This window comes from Labeo rohita, chromosome 15 (assembly GCF_022985175.1).
Source record: "Labeo rohita strain BAU-BD-2019 chromosome 15, IGBB_LRoh.1.0, whole genome shotgun sequence".
Taxonomy (NCBI): domain Eukaryota; kingdom Metazoa; phylum Chordata; class Actinopteri; order Cypriniformes; family Cyprinidae; genus Labeo; species Labeo rohita.
The window spans coordinates 6,330,855-6,352,994 of NC_066883.1; the positions used below are offsets into that span (position 1 = coordinate 6,330,855).

General features: G+C 39.0%; 1 protein-coding gene across 1 annotated transcript; it reads right to left on the reverse strand.

Annotated features, from left to right (window-relative positions):
• Nucleotides 1–1,698: 1,698 nt before the first annotated feature.
• Nucleotides 1,699–18,182, reverse strand: LOC127177468 (P2Y purinoceptor 14). Its single transcript, XM_051129755.1, has 3 exons — nt 18,102–18,182; nt 15,952–16,358; nt 1,699–2,281 (listed from the first exon to the last, which is right to left on the reverse strand). The coding sequence occupies exons 2-3, from the start codon at nt 16,356–16,358 to the stop codon at nt 1,699–1,701; spliced, it is 990 nt and encodes a 329-aa protein (XP_050985712.1). The 5' UTR covers nt 18,102–18,182.
• Nucleotides 18,183–22,140: the final 3,958 nt, after the last annotated feature.

A 22,140-nucleotide genomic window follows, 5' to 3' on the forward strand; every position in this document is an offset into this window, starting at 1 on the left:
AAGTATTTTTTTTTTATATTTCTGCCAACTTTCACTATTACTCCATACATTTCCTAATTAAAATGTATAGTTTTACTCTGATACATTTCCCCGAAGCATATTCAATACTCACTACAAAATTAAGTTGGGAGAACACAGACTGCTATAAAATAGTTCCTAACAGCAACAGTAAACGGAAAGAGAATGATCCTATGTAACATGCCTTATCCTTTGACAGATGAAAAATAGAAAATTGAGAATATATATATATTTTTTTTTATCCGCAGTGTGATTTATTTTTTGACACCATATATAATATTTTCTCACATACATACATCTGCTTATCTTTCAGCATGAAAAAAAAAAAACACCTGTTTTTCTTTTAGTTTTAAAACAGGCAGATTTGCGGCACAGCAGAAGTTTGCAAATGTCATTACAGTGTACACTTATGGACATAAAGAATCATACCTGAAACAGAAAACGAAAATGTAGGCTTCTACACAGACACACACATCTCCACATGACAAGAGTATCTGTGATGGGGAAAGGTGTTGTCTCAAAATTAAAGATGAAAGATGCAACATAACACCAGAAGGGGTCACTCATACTAAATTTAATAAACAACAAGCTGTTAATTCTGCTGAAATACACAATACATGGAACAGTTTTGATGCTGTTTTATTGATTGTTTATGTTGTTAAGGGTGGTTGCTAAGGGTGTTCCTCAGTGATACACAAAACTGTTGGGTGGTTAGAGGTTAGAGCCGTGATTTACCGTGAGTAAAACCAAAGACTATAAAATACCCAAGACATGTCACTTGTATAGTTTTGAATGAGGAAAAATGCAACACTTAATATGGCTGCTCTATGAAAGGAAGCCTTATAAAAAAAAAATTATAAAAAAATGTTTAGATTTACAAGACCTGATGACCTTATTGAAATTTCCATCACTTGTATCAGAATCCATTTCAAACTCACACACACAACTGCAACATTTTAGGTTTTATGGATTTAACATATATTTACATTTAAAAATTGTACTTCTTTAACTGATATAATATGAATATACCAACATGTACTGAAATATGTTAAGTACCTTTGTGATAAAGTGAAAGTGAAAGAAAGTGAAAGTGACAACATATTGTCAACTATGGTGACCCATAGTCAAAATTGGTCCTCTGCATTTAACCCATCACGAGTGCACACATACAGCAGTGAGAAGTGAACACACTGTGAACACACTGTGAACACACACCCGGAGCAGTGGGCAGTCATTGCTCCAGCACCCGGGGAGCAATTGGGGTTTCAGTGCCTTGCTCAAGGGCACTTCAGTCATGGTATTGAAGGTGGAAAGAGCGCTGTTTATCCACAAAAAAAAAAAAAGAAGAAATGATTTGAGTAGACAGAGGCAGCAGCCAATGAGTGTGAGAATTCTCTCTGATGTTTAGTGAAACAGCATGTGGTCACATCCTTTCAACACTGAGGCAGGCGACCCACACCATACAAAAGACTTTAACTATTATGAATGGAGTCTTCACAATGCACTTTATTTTTAAGATGTATACGATTTTTACTCCTCAGAAAAACACAATTTATTTCTTAAAGTTTAAAACTATTATAATTACAACCAACTACTATATGTAAATTGCTCATTTGTTGATAGTCTTACAAATGTTCTAAAGAAATATGTAATTACAAATTTGTCAATATATGGTACATTTCACGTTTGATCTTCACTGGATCTTTGCAAATATTTCTTCCTGAGCTGGTCCCTAAAGGCCTTGCAGAAGATAAAGTATATTACAGGATCGAAACACACATTTAGCACTGAAAGCATGATAGTCAGCTCCTTCAGGATGTTAAATGTACAGTCACTGCTGAACACATAAGGCAATCTCACCAAATGATAGGGCACAAAGCACACACAAAAAACTACCACTAGAACTAGCATGTTGCGTTTAGACTTGTTAAACTTATGGCTGCTGGATATGGTCTGTGTTGACAGCTGAGCTTGTTTGATCTTTTGCAGAGTCTTCCAATAAAGAAAAACCAGAGACATTAGCACAAACAAAAAGATTGCAAAGGCCACACAGTGGATGATTTTGTAAACCACTCTAAGGTTGTGACTGTGCAGGGACTCGCACCGAAGTTTTGGATCAAGGTCCCAGGAAGTCTGAAGTAAGAGGATCAAATAGATGAAAGACATTGCTAACAAGGAAATCCAAGTCCCTATGGAAATGTGTCGGGCAGTACGAACCATCTGTAGAGCATGAGTCTCCAATTGCCGGACAATCTTCAGATACCTGAGATGATAGAAGGTGTTCAAAATGCTGTTAAAGTCAATTTACGTTGAACTGTGAAATTAATAAAGGGATAGTTCACCCAAATATGAAAATTAGCCAGTTATTTACTTTCAATTATTTCAATTATTTACCAATTATTTATTTCCAGGCATCCTAGGTGTACAGTATATGACTTCTTTCTTTCAGACGAATCCAATCGTAATTATATTGAAAATTATCCTGCCACTTCTAAGATTTAGAATGGCATAGACGGGTGTTTCTCTTCATCAGTCCAAAACAAGTCCCATAAAGTACATTCATCCATAATAAAAAGTGGCTCACACGGGCACCTCCACAGTACCTACTCGTAGGTATAAGCTAACAATACACAACGTTTGGGGAATAAGGGGGTAATAACCTGCAAAATTAAAAAGCATTTATACTGTAAGTATTTCCTAACTAAAGGGCACCTATTCTGAAATTACGTGATGACACACAGAAGGAAATTTTCCGTTATATGCATAACTTACAGCTGAAACGTGTAGGTAAACGGAAACAATGTGCAACATTTGGGAGATAAGGGGGTATTGACTTGGAAAATTAAAAGTATTTATACTGTTAATATTTCATAAGTAAGGTGTAACTATTCTAAGATTATGTGGTATGCATGACCAACTATGTTAGGCAACAATAGCATGATTTAGAATAAGTTGCCTTATTGTAATAACACACAAAAATATATATGATGCAGTATATTTTTACACTACGTACTGGGTACTTACTGTATTATTACAACATATATTTTACATGACACTGATACAAATAGTAAACTGTAGTGTACTACAGTGTAATTTAGTAATTATAGTAAAGTTAAAAACCACCAAAGTCTTTATAAAACTTTACCAGTTTACTTAAGAATATGTGCTATTTATTAGTGTTTCTTTATGTGGGATCATGGATATTACTGAACAACACAGCTGAAAGTATGGGGAAATTCTGTAATGAGTTTCTGCTATGTATATAAGACCTTACAGCTCACAGTGCATGTCAGAGCAAATGAGAATCATGAGGTCAAAGGAACTGCCTGAAGAGCTCAGAGACAGAATTGTGGCAAGGCACAGATCTGGCCAAGGTTACAAAAAAAATTCTGCTGCACTTAAGGTTCCTAAGAGCACAGTGGCCTCCATAATCTTTAAATGGAAGACGTTTGGGACGACCAGAACCCTTCCTAGAGCTGGTCGTCCGGCCAAACTGAGCTATCGGGGGGAGAAGAGCCTTGGTGAGAGAGGTAAAGAAGAACCCAAAGATCACTGTGGCTGAGCTCCAGAGATGCAGTCGGGAGATGGGAGAAAGTTGTAGAAAGTCAACCATCACTGCAGCCCTCCACCAGTCAGGGCTTTATGGCAGAGTGGCCCGACGGAAGCCTCTCCTCAGTGCAAGACACATGAAAGCCCGCATGGAGTTTGCTAAAAAACACCTGAAGGACTCCAATATGGTGAGAAATAAGATTCTCTGGTCTGATGAGACCAAGATAGAATTTTTTGGCCTTAATTCTAAGCTGTATGTGTGGAGAAAACCAGACACTGCTCATCACCTGTCCAATACAGTCCCAACAGTGAAGCATGGTGGTGGCAGAATCATGCTGTGGGGGTGTTTTTCAGCTGCAGGGATAGGACGACTGGTTGCAATCGAGGGAAGGATGAATCCAGCCAAGTACAGGGATATCCTGGACGAAAACCTTCTCCAAAGTGCTCAGGACCTCAGACTGGGCCGAAGGTTTACCTTCCAACAAGACAATGATCCTAAGCACACAGCTAAAATAATGAAGGAGTGGCTTCACAACAACTCTGTGACTGTTCTTGAATGGCCCAGCCAGAGCCCTGACTTAAACCCAATTGAGCATCTCTGGAGAGACCTAAAAATGGCTGTCCACCAACGTTTACCATCCAACCTGACAGAACTGGAGAGGATCTGCAAGGAGGAATGGCAGAGGATTCCTAAATCCAGGTGTGAAAAACTTGTTGCATCTTTCCCAAAAAGACTCATGGCTGTATTAGATCAAAAGGGTGCTTCTACTAAATACTGAGCAAAGGGTCTGAATACTTAGGACCATGTGATATTTCAGTTTTTCTTTTTTAATAAATCTGCAAAAATGTCAACAATTCTGTGTTTTTCTGTCAATATAGGGTGCTGTGTGTACATTAATGAGAAATAAAAATGAACTTAAATGATTTTAGCAAATGGCTGCAATTTAACAAAGAGTAAAAAATTTAAGGGGGTCTGAATATTTTCCGTACCCACTGTATATAAATATATATATATATATATATATATAGCAATAAATAATAAAATAACAAAGAGCTACAAAACTTACACGGGTAACTGGAAAACAAAAAATAACTTAATAGTAAAACTAAATGGAGAGCATGCACTCCACTCTGATGGGCTCCAACTCACCTTAACCCCTGGGTATATACCTTATATACCCTATACCATTTAAGAAAAATTAAATGTTTATACCATAGTTTAAATATATATATATATAATATATATATATATATATATATATATATATATATATACACACAATTAAAACATTGTTAATATAATATAATTAAACAATGGGTACCACTAAACCGCCATAGTTGTGGTTAAAACCTCTTCAGCCCTGTTGCATATTTTGCATTTTTACAGAATTAGACATACCTGAATTTATAGACATAGACATTTTAGACATACCTGAGTACCATACCCACAAACATTAGATTAACTTCATAAAAATAGTCTCTATACAGAAAATCCCTCTGACTTAAATTGTAACACATGGTGTTGTTTTATTGTATTTGTTCATAACATAAAACAAATATATAGCTGCAAGCAGCAATTGCGGGGCCAAGCACAATGCCACAAATGTGTAGTGGCACTGCATGAAAACGGTTTTGTCTATCGATACGAAATCCATAACTTTGAGTCAGCACAGTCTGAAGATGATTTGAGTCAAATTTGGTGAAAATCGGACCAAGAGGAGTTTGAAAAAGTAGGTTTTGTACATTAATCAAAATGGTGGAAAGGAAGTTTGGCCAACTGTGGTATAATTGGTATGTTTGTTGTCGGCATGATCCAAGGAATATTTTGAAATCACTTTCATTACAAAAGGCTAATGTAAGCAGAAGTTATAAATAAGCATTTTTCGTATCTCCTGACCACTAGGGGGCACTGCACCAAAACACTGTAGGTCGCCTCAGATCATGCTTGTTCTTACAAACACCAAGTTTGGTCTCAATATGCCAAACCATTGCAGAGATATAGCCTCAAAACCATTTTTGTGTGCTTTTCGATAAGTTACTCACCCTATGTCATCCAAGATGTTCATGTGGTGAGCAGACTTCGGTCCGCTTACCACCAGATGTTGCTCTCTTTCTTTCCTCAGTCACAAAGAAATTACGTTTTTTGAGGAAAACATTCCAGGATTTTTCTTCATACAGTGGACTTTGGACATGGTGGCAAATTGAGGTTTAAAGATGCAGTTTCAATGAAGTTTCAAAGGGCTCTACATGATCCCAGCCGAGGAATAAATATTTTATCTAGCAAAATGATCAGTCATTTTCTTTAAAAAATTAATATATTTATACACTTTTTATCCACAAATGCTGGGCAAGCATTAGCTCTGCGATGCGCCTGCGCCTCTTCATTCCGTGATGTTGGAAAGGTCAAGCGTGAAGTGCACTCAGTGTTTACAAAGCCAACATGCAAAGAAATTAAAATGCCCTTTAGCAAAAAGGTAAAGCAACGATGTTGGAAGATTTAAAGTTAGAGTAGAAAATGTGATGAAGTTTTTAACCAAACTACAAAAACAAAAAACTAATCGCGCGTGACATTTCCAACAGGATTACGTAATGTGTGGAGAGGTGCATGAAAGGGAGCCTTATTAAAATTTAGATGGTTTTCTGTACAATTTTTTAATCAATTTACTCTAATGTTTGTGGGTAGGGCACTTGTTTAAATTCAGGTATGCCTGAAGAGGTTTTAACCACATTTTTTGTAGCACAACCATGGCTGTTTTGTAGTACCCATCGTTTAACTATAGTAACAGTGTTTCTTTTTCTTTTCTTTTTTTAACATGTTTATAAATAAATACCCAGGGGTTAAGATGAGTTGGAGCCCATCAGAGTGGAGTTGAGTGAAACCTACTGATTGTTTGTCATGAATCTGGTCGGGGAACTTCGGTCCGCTCACCACCAGATGTCGCTCTCACTCTTTCAGACTATACAGACTGTTGCACTGCACCCTGGACTACTTCTCCCATCACTCATCGTGCTGATTGCGTCAGCACCTGTGGCCAATCAGGTGCTCTATGTAAACCCCAGACTTTCCCCCGATACTCACGGAGTATTGTGCTTATTGTTGTGGTTACTGCATCGTGTTCCCTAGTTCCTTAGTTCCGTGTGTTTAGCTTTCTCGCCTGGCCATTTCATCTCGTCTGTCTCGCCGCCTGCCTTTTGAACTCTCGCTCGTTTCACGGATTATTCCCTCGCCTTGCCCCTACGGATTACGTTCGCCCCGGATCGACCCACACCTGCCTCTCTGACTACTCTTGTGCCTTGCCCCATACATACCTGTTTGTTGTTGTTTCAACCCTGCCTGTTTTCACTATATCTCTGTCTCGTCCTAAGAATAAAAGCTTGCATTTGGATCCGCTCGCCTCTCGCCTCTCTCCCCTCGTTACAGAATACTCTGTCACAACAGGATACAGCAGCTTTACACACGATCACAGTACAGGTATGGATACTACGAAAATATTATTCAGATTAAAACAAGGCCCATGAACAATCGAACAGCACATCTGTGAATTTCTGGCCATCGCTAATCATTCAAACCTCCCGGACTGTATTTTAAATTCAGATGCGAGGGTCCGCGTTCATCTCTTGCTGCATTTATTGATTATGCTTTGCTGTGTGTGGGCTCGTCGTTCACTGTGGGTGTCGCGGATGAGTCAGCCGCGAAATTTAGTCCACCACAAACCCTGGGACATCCTTGTTTGGTCGTTGCTACTCCGGTGTTGACTCGCGCTCGCAAAATGGAGGCCGCGCCGCAGCCCGTTCACAAAATGGCAACCGCGCCAGAGCGCGTTCACACAATGCCGGCGACAGCGGAGCCCGTGCACAAAATGGCGACTACAACGGACCCTGTTTGCAAGATGGCAGCCGCTCTGGAGTGCGCTCATGCAATAGCGGTGACTGCGGTGACCGTTCACAAAATGGCGACAAAAACAGAGCTCCGTCACATCACAGCTGCTACCCCTGAGCCAGGCAGAGCTAAAGCTGCGTTTCCTGAGTCCAGTCAAGTTGCAGCTGCGTTTCCCGAGTCAAGTCAAGTTGCAGCTGTGTTTCCCGAGTCGAGTCAAGTCAAGTTGCAGCTGTGTTTCCCGAGTCAAGTCAAGTTGCAGCTGTGTTTCCCGAGTCAAGTCAAGTTGCAGCTGTGTTTCCCGAGTCAAGCCAAGTTACAGCTGTTGTTCCTAAGTCCAGTCAAGCTTACGAGTCAAGTCAAGCTACAGCTGCTGTTCCAGAGTCAAGTCAAGATACGGCTGTATCTCCTGAGTCAAGTAAAGTCACAGCTGTCACTCCAGAGTCAAGCAAAATTACAGCTGTGTTTCCTGTGTCAAGGCAAGTCAGAGCTGCTCTTCCTAAGTCAAGTCAAGCTACAGCTGTTTCTCCCAAGTCAAGTCAAGACACAGCTGTTGTTCCAGTGTCAAGTCAAGTCACAGCAATCGTTCCTGAGTCAAGCAAGGTCAAAGCTGTCGTTCCTGTGTCAAGCAAAGTCACAGCAGTCGTTCCTGAGTCAAGCAAAGTCAAAGTCACAGCAGTCGTTCCTGAGTCAAGCTAAGTCACAGCCGTCGTTCCTGAGTCAAGCAAAGTCAAAGCCGTCGTTCCTGAGTCAAGCAAAGTCAAAGCTGGTCTCTATGAATCAAGTTAAGTCTCAGTTGATCTCCACGAACCAAGTCACGTTCCAGCTGGTCGCCCAGAGTCAAGTCACGTCCCCTCTGACCACCCAGAGTCAAGTCACATCCCGTCTGACTGCCCAGAGTCATGTCACGTCCCGTCTGACCGCCCAGAGTCAAGTCGCGCCCCGTCTGACCGCCCAGAGTCAAGTCACGTCCAGTTTGACCGCCCAGAGCCTCACCATGTCTCATCTGAAACTCCAAGGTCACGGCCTATCGTGATGGCCAGTGTGCTGGACCCACCACTAGTATCACTAGTATCAGTGCGGACAGCAAACATCCCAGTGGCATCAGCGCCTTATAAACCACCCATTAATGAGGTCCTGCCACCCGCTGCCGCTCTTCCTGTAATGGCGGTTGCGAGGTCTCTACTGTCCACAAGTCTGCTCCAGAGGTCCCGTCAGATCACAAGTCTTCTCCAGAGGTCCCGTCAGATCACAAGCGTGCTCCAGAGGTCCCGTCAGATCACAAGTTTGCTCCAGAGGTCCCGTCTGATCACAAGTCTGCTCCAGAGCTCTCGTCTGATCACAAGCCTGCTCCAGAGCTCTTGTCTGATCACAAGCCTGCTCCAGAGCTTCTGTCAGATCACAAGTCTGCTCCAGAGGTCCCGTCAGATCACAAGTCTGCTCCAGAGGTCCCATCAGATCACAAGTTTGCTCCAGAGGTCCCGTCTGATCACAAGTCTGCTCCAGAGCTCTTGTCTGATCACAAGCCTGCTCCAGAGCTCTTGTCTGATCACAAGCCTGCTCCAGAGCTCTCGTCTGATCACAAGCCTGCTCCAGAGCTCTTGTCAGATCACAAGTCTGCTCCAGAGGTCCCGTCAGATCACAAGTTTGCTCCAGAGGTCCCGTCTGATCACAAGTCTGCTCCAGAGCTCTTGTCTGATCAAAAGCCTGCTCCAGAGTTCTCGTCTGATCACAAGCCTGCTCCAGAGTTCATGTCTGATCACAAGCCCGCTCCAGAGCTCTCGTCTGATCACAGGTTTGCTCCAGAGGTCTTGTTTGAGCGTGAGTCTGCGCCAGTGCCTGCTGAGGTGATGGTGCTGGCTGCGGATACCAACTTCGAGACTCCAGAGGTGCTTCCCCAGTGGCTGTGATGCCCGCCGCAGTTTCCCCGGACTTTCCCCCTGATACTCACTGAGTATTGTGGTTATTGTTGTGGTTATTGCATCGTGTTCCCTAGTTCCCTAGTTCCCCGTGTTTAGCTTTCTCGCCTGGCCATTTCATCTCATCTGTCTCGCCGCCTGCCTTCTGAACTCTCGCTCGTTTCACGGATTATTCCCTCGCCTTTCCCCTAATGATTACGTTCGACCCGGATCGACCCACGCCTGCCTCTCGGACTACTCTTGTGTCTCGCCCCATTCATACCTGTTTGTTGTTGTTTCGACCCTGCCTGTTTTCACTATGTCTCTGTCTCGTCCTAAGAATAAAAGCTTGCGTTTGGATCCGTTCGCCTCTCGCCTCTCTCCCCTCGTTACACTGTTGCATGTTTTACTACTATATTTTACTGTTTTATATTACAACTGTATTTAGTTTTACTATTTAAAGAGAAGTCCACTTCCAAAAAAGATTCAGGATTTTTCTCCATATAATGAACTCCACTTCCAGAACAAAAACATTTCAGGATTTTTCTCCATATAATAAAAATTTCTTTACGACTGAAGAAAGAAAGACATGAACATCTTGGATGACAAGGGTTGAGTACACTATCTGTAAATCTTTGTTCTGGAAGTGGACTTCTCCTTTAAGTTCTTGTTTGTTATTTTCCAGTTACCTGTGTAAGTTCTGTAGTCCTTTGTTATTTTATTATTAATTGCTATATGTATATAGTTCTGTGAGGACACAGATTCATCACAGAAGTCTTTATTTTTATGTTTGGTTAAATACAAGCTTTGTGCAGCACTTCTTTACATGATGCAAAATTAACATGTATTTGCTTTTTTTTCTTTTTTGCAATGTGTTTTTCTCTAATTGTGATCACAGGTGAAAATTGCATCAGAGGGGGAGATCTCCAGAAATTTGTAGACTCCTGCCCACAGCTGAAAGGATAAATCGACAGCATGCCTATTAAAAATAAATGCAGAATATAATGTGCTGTTTGTTTGTTTGTTTGTTTTTACTGTTCGTTGTAGTTTGTATAAGTGGTTGTAAATTAGTTTTTTTTTTCCTGCATTCTGCTCTTGGAAAAGTTCTGTTAAAATTTTGTTAAATAATAAACATTTTTCTTTGTTAACTTAAAGTCTTGCATTTGAACAAGAACCTTGCATTTGACTATGTCATACAGTTCATTGTTAATAACTTCGAAACATATCTATTGTAGCATAACTAAAATTGTTTAATGTTACACTTACACAGTAACTACATATAACAAGAGTTTATGTTTGCACAGAAGTTGTGTATTATGATGTTATATTTATGTTATATCCTAGGAGCATCTGGAAACAGGTAATCTATAGTTTTTCACTGTATTGCACCTCGACAGTACAATGCTGCTCATGTGACTCGCTGTGGAGATGACCATATGCAATAGTCTCTCATCAGGTAAATTTTCATATGGACATTTCTAGCCCAAATCATAGCAGAAACTCATTACATAATTTCCCCATACTGTCAGCGGTGTTGTTCAGTAATATCCATGATCCCACATAAAGAAACACTAATAAATACTTTACTACTTAACTTTACTATAATTACTAAATTATACTATAGTATACTACAGTTTACTATTTGTATCAATGTCATGTAAAATATATGTTGTAATAATACAAGAAGTACCCAGTACGTAGTGTGAAAATATACTGCATCATATTTTTTTGTGTTATTACAATAAGGCAACTTATTCTAAATAACTTATTCATACTGTTGTTGCCTATAGTAGGCAACATACTGTTGTTGCATATAGTAGGTGATGCATACCACATAATCTAAGAATAGTTACACCTTACTTATGAAATACTAACAGTATAAATTCTTTTAATTTTCAAAGTCATTACCCCCTTATCCCCCAAACATTGCACATTATTTTCATTTACGTAATTTCAAAATAGGTGCCCTTTAGTTATGAAATGCTTACAGTATAAATGCTTTTTAATTTTGCAGGTTATTACCTCCTTATTCCCCAAATGCATATTGTTCGCTTATACAAGTAGGTACTGTGGAGGTACTCTGTAGTTATAAATAGGTACGCTGTAAATTCTGTTCAGTTACGCGGTACATTGGGGGCTGTAATCTAAATCATTACTGAAAAATATCTATATTTAAAACTAAAGAATCACTTTTATCTACCTTGCTATTTACCTTTGACTATTTGAACACGGAGGCAGCTATGGTCGGATGACTTAAGCTGTGAAAGATCAAAATAAAACAATGGTCGCGGAGCACAAAACAAGGATTTGTAAAGAAGAGTGTCTGAGAATTTCGATATAAACCAAGAGGAGACTGGTTTCCTTTGCTAAAGCAAGGAAACTTTGCTTAGTTTGCTCCTGTAAACAAATGTTTGTTTGTGTGAGACTCACCTGCGCATGTGCAACGCCAATATCTTACGTCATCTGCCCGGAGCTGCTTTCGAGTACGAACAGATGGCACAAACTGGATTAAAGTGATTCTTACATTTTAAATAAGGATATTTTTTATTACAAAAATGCATCGATTTATTACAGGAGGCCTTTATTTACCCCCGGTGCTGTATACTATTTTTATTTTTATTTTTATTTTTATTATGGATGGATCCTCTTTATTGGACTTGTTTTGGACTGATGAACAGAAACACCCATCTATGCCATTCTAAAGTTTGGAAGTGCCAGGATAATTTTTAATATAACTCTGATTGGATTAATCTGAAAGAAGGGAGTCATATACACCTAGGATGCCTGAAGGGTAAGTAAATAAGTTTAATTATTTAATTTTCATTTTTGGGTGAACTATACCTTTAATGTACACATACAAATATACCAACTCAGCTTCCCCAGGCCTGAAAAAAAGGGTCTGGGTGCAGACATGCACTTGCATTTTCAGACCTGCACTCTCACACACCTGCACTTCCGTCTGACATCACTTGCAGTCTTTTTTACTTCATTTATTTATTTATTTATTATTTTTTTAAATTGAATCTCTCAACATTTTACAACAGTAGCCAGGTGGTGAAGACAAGAAAAAAGAAAGTAAATTACAATGCCACTAGCAATCTCCACTTGCACTTTCTGCTACCTGCAACATCACTTGCAATCCACACAAATCTTGCATGTTGCCAGTGGAGACAAGATGCTGTGGTGTTTAAACAATTAAAACTAATTTAATAGCAGAGTGTACAGGGTCCTGCAAGTCATCTGTAGGAGATAAAGACAAGACCGGCAAATCCATGGCCACAGAGCAACAGAATATGAACGCAATGCGCAAAGTCTCTAGTTAAGCAGTTTCCTCACGTAGAAAACCATTAACACTTAATATGGCTTAATGTATTAAGATAGAATAAGTGCAATTAAAAAATCTATTTTGATATGTAGTTTATTAATTTAATGTACTTCAAGGCAAGCATATGGCCACCTACTTGCCCAACAAACACAAAACGGACTAAGATGATCAAGACCAAATTCAGTATAAAACATCATCTTAGTCCATTATGCCACATTATGCCTTGTTTTGCGGAGGAAAACACTATATACATATAGACTATATTAATAAACTGTATATCTTTTAATATATAATATTAATCTTAATACATTAAGTCATATTAAGTGTTAATGTTTTCTGCGGGAGGAAAAAGCTTAATGAGAGACTTTGTGCTAGTGTTGCTTTTGTCAATGAAAATTATGACTAAATATCGTCGTCAATGAACCTTTATCACGTGACGAAAACGAGACGAGACACAACGTAAATGCTGGTCGTGTGATGATGACTATAATTAAATGTATAATGCAATATTGTTGACGAATAAAAACGAGACTAAATGTGATTTACAAAATAAAAACTATGCTAAAATGTCTCTTCATTTTCGTTGACCAAAACGAGATGAAACGAAATGTTACATTATTTCGTTTTGTTTAGTCGCGTTATTATTATTATTTTGCAGTATTTCTGAAGTGGGCTGCATCAGGTCGCACTGCGCAGACGCAGGCGACATCACTTCCTCAAGCCCCACTCGCGGACCGGGGGGATTATAGGCCTGAAATTACAATTACTAAGACTATTAGACAGTTATATACCGTTATCAGCACATGTTGAAGTAGATTCGTCTCTGAGAGAATATGCGCCGTATTGCAGAGTTAGAAAACTGTCAGTTATTTTTTACTTTCATTTTCTATATAGTGAATTGTAAAGTTAAAACTGAAGTTAAGACGTTCACCGGCATAACTATTGCACAAAGTTTGATATCCATTGGCTCGCCTTCATGGTTTAAAACAGAAATACTTACAATATTGCGACGTAACCCCAAATCCCCATGTGTATGCATCTTAAACGCAGGGAGACGTGAAAGAGGATCGACTGCGATCCGTTTAAGCCCTAATAGGCTATATGACAGATCAGAGCCAATGCTTCAGGGAAATTGCTTTGCCGGTCCAATGGCAGACTCCAGCAAAAGTTTTGTGTTCACCGTTTCACACACACCAATCACGTGCACATATTTGCATCTTGACTATACGACTAGGTACTTATACTATATTGACTGGGTTAAATAGAATTGCATTACTAAAAAGAGACTAAAATACAATTTTCATTGACTAAAACTAGAATAAAATGTCATCAGTTTTTCGTCGACTAAAACTAGACGAATATAGTCATGGATAATTATGATTAAAATACGACTAAAATGCTCAGACATTTAGTTGACTAAAAACTTGACTAGACTAAAAAGAGTATGAATGTGACTAAAACTAATAAAAACTAAAATGACAGCTTCATAGAAAGACTAGACTAAAACTAAGATTAAAACAGGCTGCCAAAACAACACTACTTTGCGCATTGCGTTCATATTCTGTTGTTCTGTGGCCATGGATTTGTGGGTCTTGTCTTTATCTTCTACAGATGACTTGCAGGACCCTGTAGGTTATGCTATTAAATTAGTTTTTATCGATTAACCACCACAGCGTCTTGTCTCCATTGGCAACATGCACGATTTGTGTGGATTGCAAGTGGTGTCGCAGGTAGCAGAGAGTGCAAGTGGCGATTGCGAGTGACATTGTAATTTAGTGTCTTTTTTCTTGTCTTCACCACCTGGCTGCTGTTGTAAAATGTTGAGATATTTAATTAAAATAAATAAATAATTAAAATAAAATACAAATTAAACAAGACTTCCGGAAGTGCAGTTGTCTGAAAGTGCAAGTCTGAGAGTGTGTGGGATTACAAATTTAAGGATCTGTTTAATATCTGCAGATCCCACATCCTAACATAACATCATATAAAAATCTAAGGTGATCTACATTGTATTGGGCATTTAATGTAAACATAATGGCATCTGTTTGCAAAGTTTTAGTTCTCGTGACTTATCTTTGTGATGTTGATAGAGTCTTAGTTCCCGCAACTATGGTGCTCAAACAATTTGGTGATGTCATTATGATTATTTGAATAGGTCTGCTGAGGTATTACAGTTGGGGGAAGGGTAACGTCCTGCATCCTCTGTTCTTGATCTGATCAAAGAATGTCACCTCTGAGTACTGTGTCAATATCTCTAAGGCCCACCTACTAAATGTATATAAACTGTATCACTGCCTTAGTTAGACGACTTTTTGATGACTGCAGCGCCACACAGCGAGTATCTGAATAAAGAGAAATTTCTGCTTCAAGATATCCAAAACATCTCCTGGTCTCTAAGAAAAAGTTTACAACAAGTGCATATCTGAAAACGCACTTGCATGTCTGTAGTCAGACGCTATTGCGGTGCCATTTCTACAAAATGTTATGCTATTGCTTCCTGCACATTCTGTAGTACTTTCAAAGTGAAATGTACATATCGGCAGTTCAGAAATGAAATGCCTGTTGAGTGCCCCTAAAAGGTTGCCTTTATTAAAAAAAATAATATACTATCTACACAAAACCAACCCTAAACCTAAAAAACATTAACAAAGGCAACCCTGCGGTTGAAAAAACAAACAACAGAAACCATAACAGAAATTTGAAAGGTTTTCACTACCAATACCATTACAAACCATCAGCTTTTAACCATTAAAAACAATTAAAAAATGGTATTCTATAGTGTTTTTGGGACATACTCCATTAGGAGTTAGTAGTTTTAACAAGCCACCAATAAAAGATGCCCAATTACCAGTAGAAACCCACAGGGTCCATTACACTTTCCATTAAAACCAATACAAGTCCCATTATAACCAGTAAAACCATTACACATTTTGTGATGATGTCTTTTTTTTTCAGCAGGGAAATGTGAGATAGATTAGCTTCTACGAGTCCTTGAGCTCTTGTATTGTGTGTTGTAATTCTCCTATATGGTTGTAAATGTGTCCTGAGTGTTTTTAGCACTTCGCAATGTGATTGCCTATAGTTGTTTTGGGTGGTTGTGATGACACTGGCCATTTCTGTCATTTCTCTTTCTTATGATATCTGTAAGTCTGATCACCTAGGCAAATATTAGCACACCTAGCAAGCTCTACATATAATGATGATGATATCATATCTAATGAACCACATAAAAATAATAACATTGTTTTGTACTGTAAATGTAGGTGATAGGTTGAGCTGTATACCTGTTTGCAGCAATAATGTCCATGAAGAGAATGCTTGCATACATGTTTATATAAAATGCTGTTGCTCCGAAGCTGCAGTAAATGTTGCGTATTGTTATGGAATAGGTAGCATTGTATGCAATGCGCAAAGGTAAACAAAGACAAAGGAAGAAGTCAGCTGCAGCCAGGTTCTTCATGTAGACCATGATGCTGGACTGGACACGCTGACTGGAACAGAAATAAACCCGCATTGTGATGCTGTTAAGCACCAGACTGATGAGAAACACTAGTGAGTATGCAAATATGAAAGCAGGGTGGGCTGAGACCTCTGTAACTCCACAGGAAGCTTGAGTTTTGTTGGTCATGTTTGGTTTAATTTTATCCCTTGGGGAAGTGGTGAAGACGGTTGCAGACACTGTAGACTCCATCTAGATAACCAAGAGCAACAGATAATATTTATTCAGATTTTCACAGAATTATTATTATTTGGAAAAATGAACTGGGAAATATATAGTGTATCTGCATGTCTAAAATTTTGGCATTTGGAAGGCACTTGGAAACTTATTAATTAATAAATTAATAATTTTAGCAGAAATGACATTAAAAATATTTAAAACCATTAGTTGGTATACTTTTTTTTTTTTTTTTTTTTTTCACACGGTAACACCAATGGCTGGGTAAGATAGTGACTTTCTTTTTTATCCGTTTATCATCAAACATGTTTTCAGGTTTTTGTTTTGCAGAAATATAATTACTATTGGTTTGCTTCTATGCTGATTGTATTATTGTATTATTTGATTTATATATATATATATATATATATATATATATATATATATATATGCTCATTGGCTCTTAGTTTTGTTAGTTTTGAATTGGTGACCTTGAAAGTGTGACCTCAATCTTTTGTAAACTCTCTTAATTTGATGTTTGGAATTTGATGACATACTTAATCTGTCATTATGTAACTACTGGCTGATTAATTGCCTTTTTTCAGGCATTGAAGAGCGTAGCTGTCCTTTACAAATGCTGGTGGAGTTTCCTGTATGGAGCGTGTCTTGCTGCTTGCAACCACCTTTCGCATTTTGTATGTTGTCAGTACATGTGGTTTCAGGATGTATTCTAATTTTCAAACTCATGTACAAGTGTTGCAATCCACTAAAGTCTATAGTCTATTTATAATCCTAAAGCATAAGAAGCGGAGATAAAATAAATTACTCATACATTACTTCAAAAAGATATTGCTTTGGTTTACTGATTGGCATGTGTTTTTTTACATTAGAGTGTACAACATGTTTTAACCCTATGAACTTAAAAGTATAAAAACCTAATTGACCTCTTGGCAAGCCCCAATGGCAGTTGAGTATCAGTTGCACTGGGAACAGAACTCTGACATCTTTAAGTTTCAGCGCCATAGAGAAACATTGGAAGGTCAGAAGATTTTATTGGTCTGATGGTGTTTATGCCACAAAAATGGAAAAATTATGTGTACTTGTAACACTAATTCCAGGTATCCTGAGAGGATGGGCAATAAAATTTATTTTATTTCATTTCCTAAACCCAACCAAAACAGAGCAAAATGTCCCTAAGCATTCAACCCCAAACCCAATGAAGACAAAAACGATAATTTTCTGGTTGTCATACTCTAATTAAATTGTATCTTTTCGTCTACTCAAGCAGAACGTTAATGTCATCTCGTGCTTTAGCAAGGTATCACTGGCTAAAACTAACTAACGTTAAAGTTTGTGAGTCCATGGTAACATACAAACCTAAATAATCACATCACATCTACAATAATTACAAACAGTAATTAGAGGCTGTTCCATAACTTAGTTACATGGTAAGTACATTTTGTCTCATGTAAGTACAGTGGCTACTGCTAAGTACTTAATTAGGTAATTACTCTGTCACCTTTAAAAAAAAGTGGTACCTCGATGGCTTATCGATAGGTCAATTGCAGGCAGTAAGCAATAGAAAAGTCACATGACAACAAATACTGGTAATCTAATAAACTAATCATATGATTCCAAAGAACTTTCTGTTTAACACTTAGCGGCATAAGTCATTAAAGAAGATATAGCAATATTTCATATAGTCCCCTTTTAAAACTGACATTAGGCTCTAATTATTTTAGTTAATACAATTGATCTTATTCTGTAAGTCTAACTTACTTGTGACAAAGATGTCCACTGAACTTGTAGAGGTTTTTCCCTAAGTCAATTCAAATTCCTTCTGTAGGCTTATGCAAAAAGTCTATCTGAGTTAAAGAGTTGTGTATAAATAATATAAGGAAATGCAATAGGAGGTTGTAGGTGATGGAGGAGGAGTAGGGGGTGGTTTGTGGTAAAAGAAAAAAGACAGAAGTTTGATGGTTATACTAATAGCTGTTGAACAAAATGTTTTGCATATTCATCCTCTGCAGCATGTCAGTAAAGGTTCTTTGAAGGTTTTGGTGATTTATTAATCACCAAATAATGAATAAATGATTTGCTCTCCCATTTCACTTTAAGTGAAGTATAGTTATATAGTTTAGCTTTCTAACATTTAATATAAATGGACACTATATAATGATATAAGCGTAATAATAATAAAGTTTGTATACATATACAAAGCTCCTCAAGATGCTTACAGAGAAAACTGGAGTTTAAAAAAAATATTAAAATAATAAGATAAAAATCAAATAAAAACTATCCTGAAAAAATAGTTTTAAGACTAGACTATATGAAGTAACTTTAAAACTGCAGACCACCAAGTCTGTCTATCTATTTATATATTTGTCATTGCTTATGTGTAGTTATATGTTTGACAGTCTTGGCTGACATTTGGAATTTAGAGAAACAGCATGTAAATAAATTAGTGCACAAGTACTATGTCCCCTTAAGTTTATCATGCATTGTTCTGCATGCTGACTTGTTTGTGTTATCATTTTCTCATGCAGTTGTGGTTTTGTCACAAGTGGTTTCAAATGCAGGCATCTATTTTTTTTTTTTTTGTATTTAACTTATGGCCACACTTCTTTTGTCCTTCTCACTGTGTGCACAGATCACATAGAACTCTTGTTCTCCCTCTTAAGATATCATTCATCAGTGAAATCAGAAATGCTGCTATTAAAGGGTTTGAGTGATTAATAAACAATGTAATTTGAACAAGGTGGTTTTATGTGCATCTGCTGTATGTTTATTAGAACAGAAAGCACTGCAGTGATAACATACTGTATACATGATTAATCATTAAAATATTAATTATAAGTATTTATATCCTTTTGTAACAGGAGGAAAACCACAGTAAAACACAAACCACTCCGCCATTAGAATTTAGATTCACCGGGGTCATTAAATTGACCACAAATGGTGGTCCAGGTATAACTATGCACATCATTATGATTTGTGAAAGAATATCTAGCGTCCAGTTTATAATTTAGGTTACCTGTTGATACTTCACTTGTACTACGTCTGCTTAAGACGCTATGGGAAAAAAACTCTTTTTTTCTCTCTGAGACTGAAGACTTTTTCAATAACGCAGTGTAACTGCGTGGCTGTTGGTTCGTGCAGTGGATAAAGACAAACCAATTGCTCGGCGGTTCTTGCTTGGCTGTCTTTGCTGCTACCTGCTGCCCTCAGTGTCTGCAGCAGCTGCGGTCTTGCTCGATCCCCTGCTGCCATCCGTTGATCCTCGCTGATTATAGAGCAAATTTCCTAAGATCAAATTTCTACTCTGCGTTGTTTCTCGGTGCCTAGTGAGCTCATGCCAGCTGAGACCCCGCGTGCCTCATTCTTGCCCCCTTGAAGGGATTCTCCCGTGCTTTTCTCTCACCCAGACCAGCGTCCCTCTGCGGCCGCGAGTAATCTGGTCTCTTTCGGTGGGAGTGAGTGTGATTCAATGGACAACAGGACGTCTTTGGTCGCTTCTGACGTGGAGGAGCTGTCAGGCTTGTCTCACGACCCCGCCCCCACGCCATCTGCAGAGTCCAGCGTGACGCCAAATTATTCTGCGTCCTGTCTAAAGCTGTGGAGAAGCTGGACTTGGAGTGGTTCCCACCTGAGGAGCCCACTCGCGGCCGCCTGGATAAATGTTTCCTGCCGGGGCACCATTAGGCCCTTTGTCAACGAGCCTCGCCATTCTTCCCTGAGGTCCATGACGAGATCACCAAATCATGGCGTGCACCCTACTCGGCCTGCCTGTGTACCTGCTCTTTCTCCGTCCTCTCCTCAGTCAATGGCCCCAAAGAAAAGGTGTATGACAAGCTGCCTCCGCTGGATTAGTTAGTGGCCGCGCATCTCTGCCCATCCACAGCCATCAGATGGAAGGCGAAGGCCACCCATCCATCTAAGTCACGTAGGACGACTTCAGCCCTGGCTGGACAAGCCGATTCATCAGCTGGACAGGCAGCTTTGGCGCTTCATTTTATGGTGGTCATATAGGTCTACCAGGCCAAACTCCTCAAAGGCACGGAGTCCCGCCCAAGGACCAACGCAGCATGACCGACCTGGCATTACGCGCCACCAAGATGAAAAAATAAAGAAGAAAAAATAAAACACAAACATTCTCAAAAAGAGAGCACATTTAATCTTCCACCTATTACAAACAGCAAGCCCACGCAGGGTGGTCAGCTGTTCGAGACAATCCATCCCCTTGCCTAACAGGCCGAGGCTTGGCAAGCCATCCCCAGAGTGTCAAGCTGGGTGTTGGGGATAATAAGACGGGGTTAATACACTTCAATTCACTAGAAGAGCCCCACGTTTCAGCGAAGTGGTCTCCACCTCAGTTCAGGGCAAGGACGCAGACGTCCTGCGCACCAAGGTGAGGAACCTGCTGGCAAAAGGAGCTGAAGAAATGGTCCACCCAGCTCAGAGCGAGTTAGGCTTTTACAGCCGCTACTTCCTCATCCCCAAAGAGGATGGATGTCTGAGACCCATCCTCGATCTAAGACGCCTGAATTGCGCCCTCATGAGATGGCCGTTCAGAATGCTTACACCGAAGCAGATCCTCTCGCAAGTTCACCCGGGGGTTCTGTTTCAGTTCATTTTAGTGACGCATTTTGAGTGTATACAAATAAAAGTAGACCTTTTACAGATTCGATTGATATATTGCTCTTATCCGTATGATCAAAAATGACACAGAAATTGAAGTTCTTTTAGGTGTTATCATAAAAACTGTCATCAAACCACACTGGTGCATTTTTGATCCCAGAGGGTTAATCTTCTCTGCCCTGTCAGGGTTTGAGGACTTATATCGAGCGCTCCACTTCATTTAGACAATCGGAGCAGCTGTTTGTATGCTTCAGTGGTCGTACCAAAGGGCTTTCACTTTGCATGATGGGGTGAAGTGTTTCAATTAACAATGGAAGGAAGGAAGATATAGGGAAGTGAGTCGTACCCAAGAAAGACTGCATCATCAGTAAGGATTGCAGTAGTAAGAGTGATTGGATTATCGTCAGAAGTGGAACGCATGTCGAACTGTTGCTTCCTGTGAGCAATGTCTGGTGCGTCGCAGAGTTTCACAGTACCTGTCCAGGTATCTGACAACAACCGAAACACTCCCCAGCTTCCTTCTTGTCTGCAAACTTGGTCAGTACCTTTACACCGCCATTACAAGCACTCATTCACTCACGACTACTCACGCACCTACTCATGTAACATTCACTTCCACACATTCTTCTTCTTCTTTTAGTTTTCTAGTGGTTACAGGCCAACGTTAAGGTGCATAACACCACCTACTATATTGGAGTGTACAAGATCATGGCTTCAATGTGATCTTAAATTCTTCTAATTAAACCACTTTCTTGCAAAAAAAAACAAAAACATTATTGCCCTGATAACTTCAGTCTGATCATTTTCTATTCCTAAAACACCTCTAACGTCCCATTCCCTTCCAACTTTTTTAATGCATTGTTTACATTTTTCTCTTCTCTGAATTTCCTACATTTTCTTTACAAACCTCACATTTGTCTGTTTACTTTTTTTTTTCCATAAGAAATAAAATATTAAGTCTTGTATGTTCTAACTGTAGTTGTGTATACATGATTTCCTTTTTTCTGTTTCTACTATTAACTATTCTAACTTTAATTGATTTTTGAATTCCGTTATATTCCCTTCCTGTATTTCCTGAATCCCAACTATTTTGCCACTGCTTGTCAATGTTTCTTTTAATTAAAAATTTTCCTTAATTTTTAATTTTTTCCTTAATTTAAAGTTGTTGTTTTTTTTGGCA

Coding starts and splice junctions, on each gene's coding strand:
- LOC127177468 (XM_051129755.1), bottom strand. CDS start 16,358: ATGGAGTCTACAGTGTCTGCAACCGTCTTCACCACTTCCCCAAGGGAT. Junction 2,282..15,951: donor GACATTATTGCTGCAAACAG/GTATACAGCTCA, acceptor CTATCATCTCAG/GTATCTGAAGATTGTCCGGC.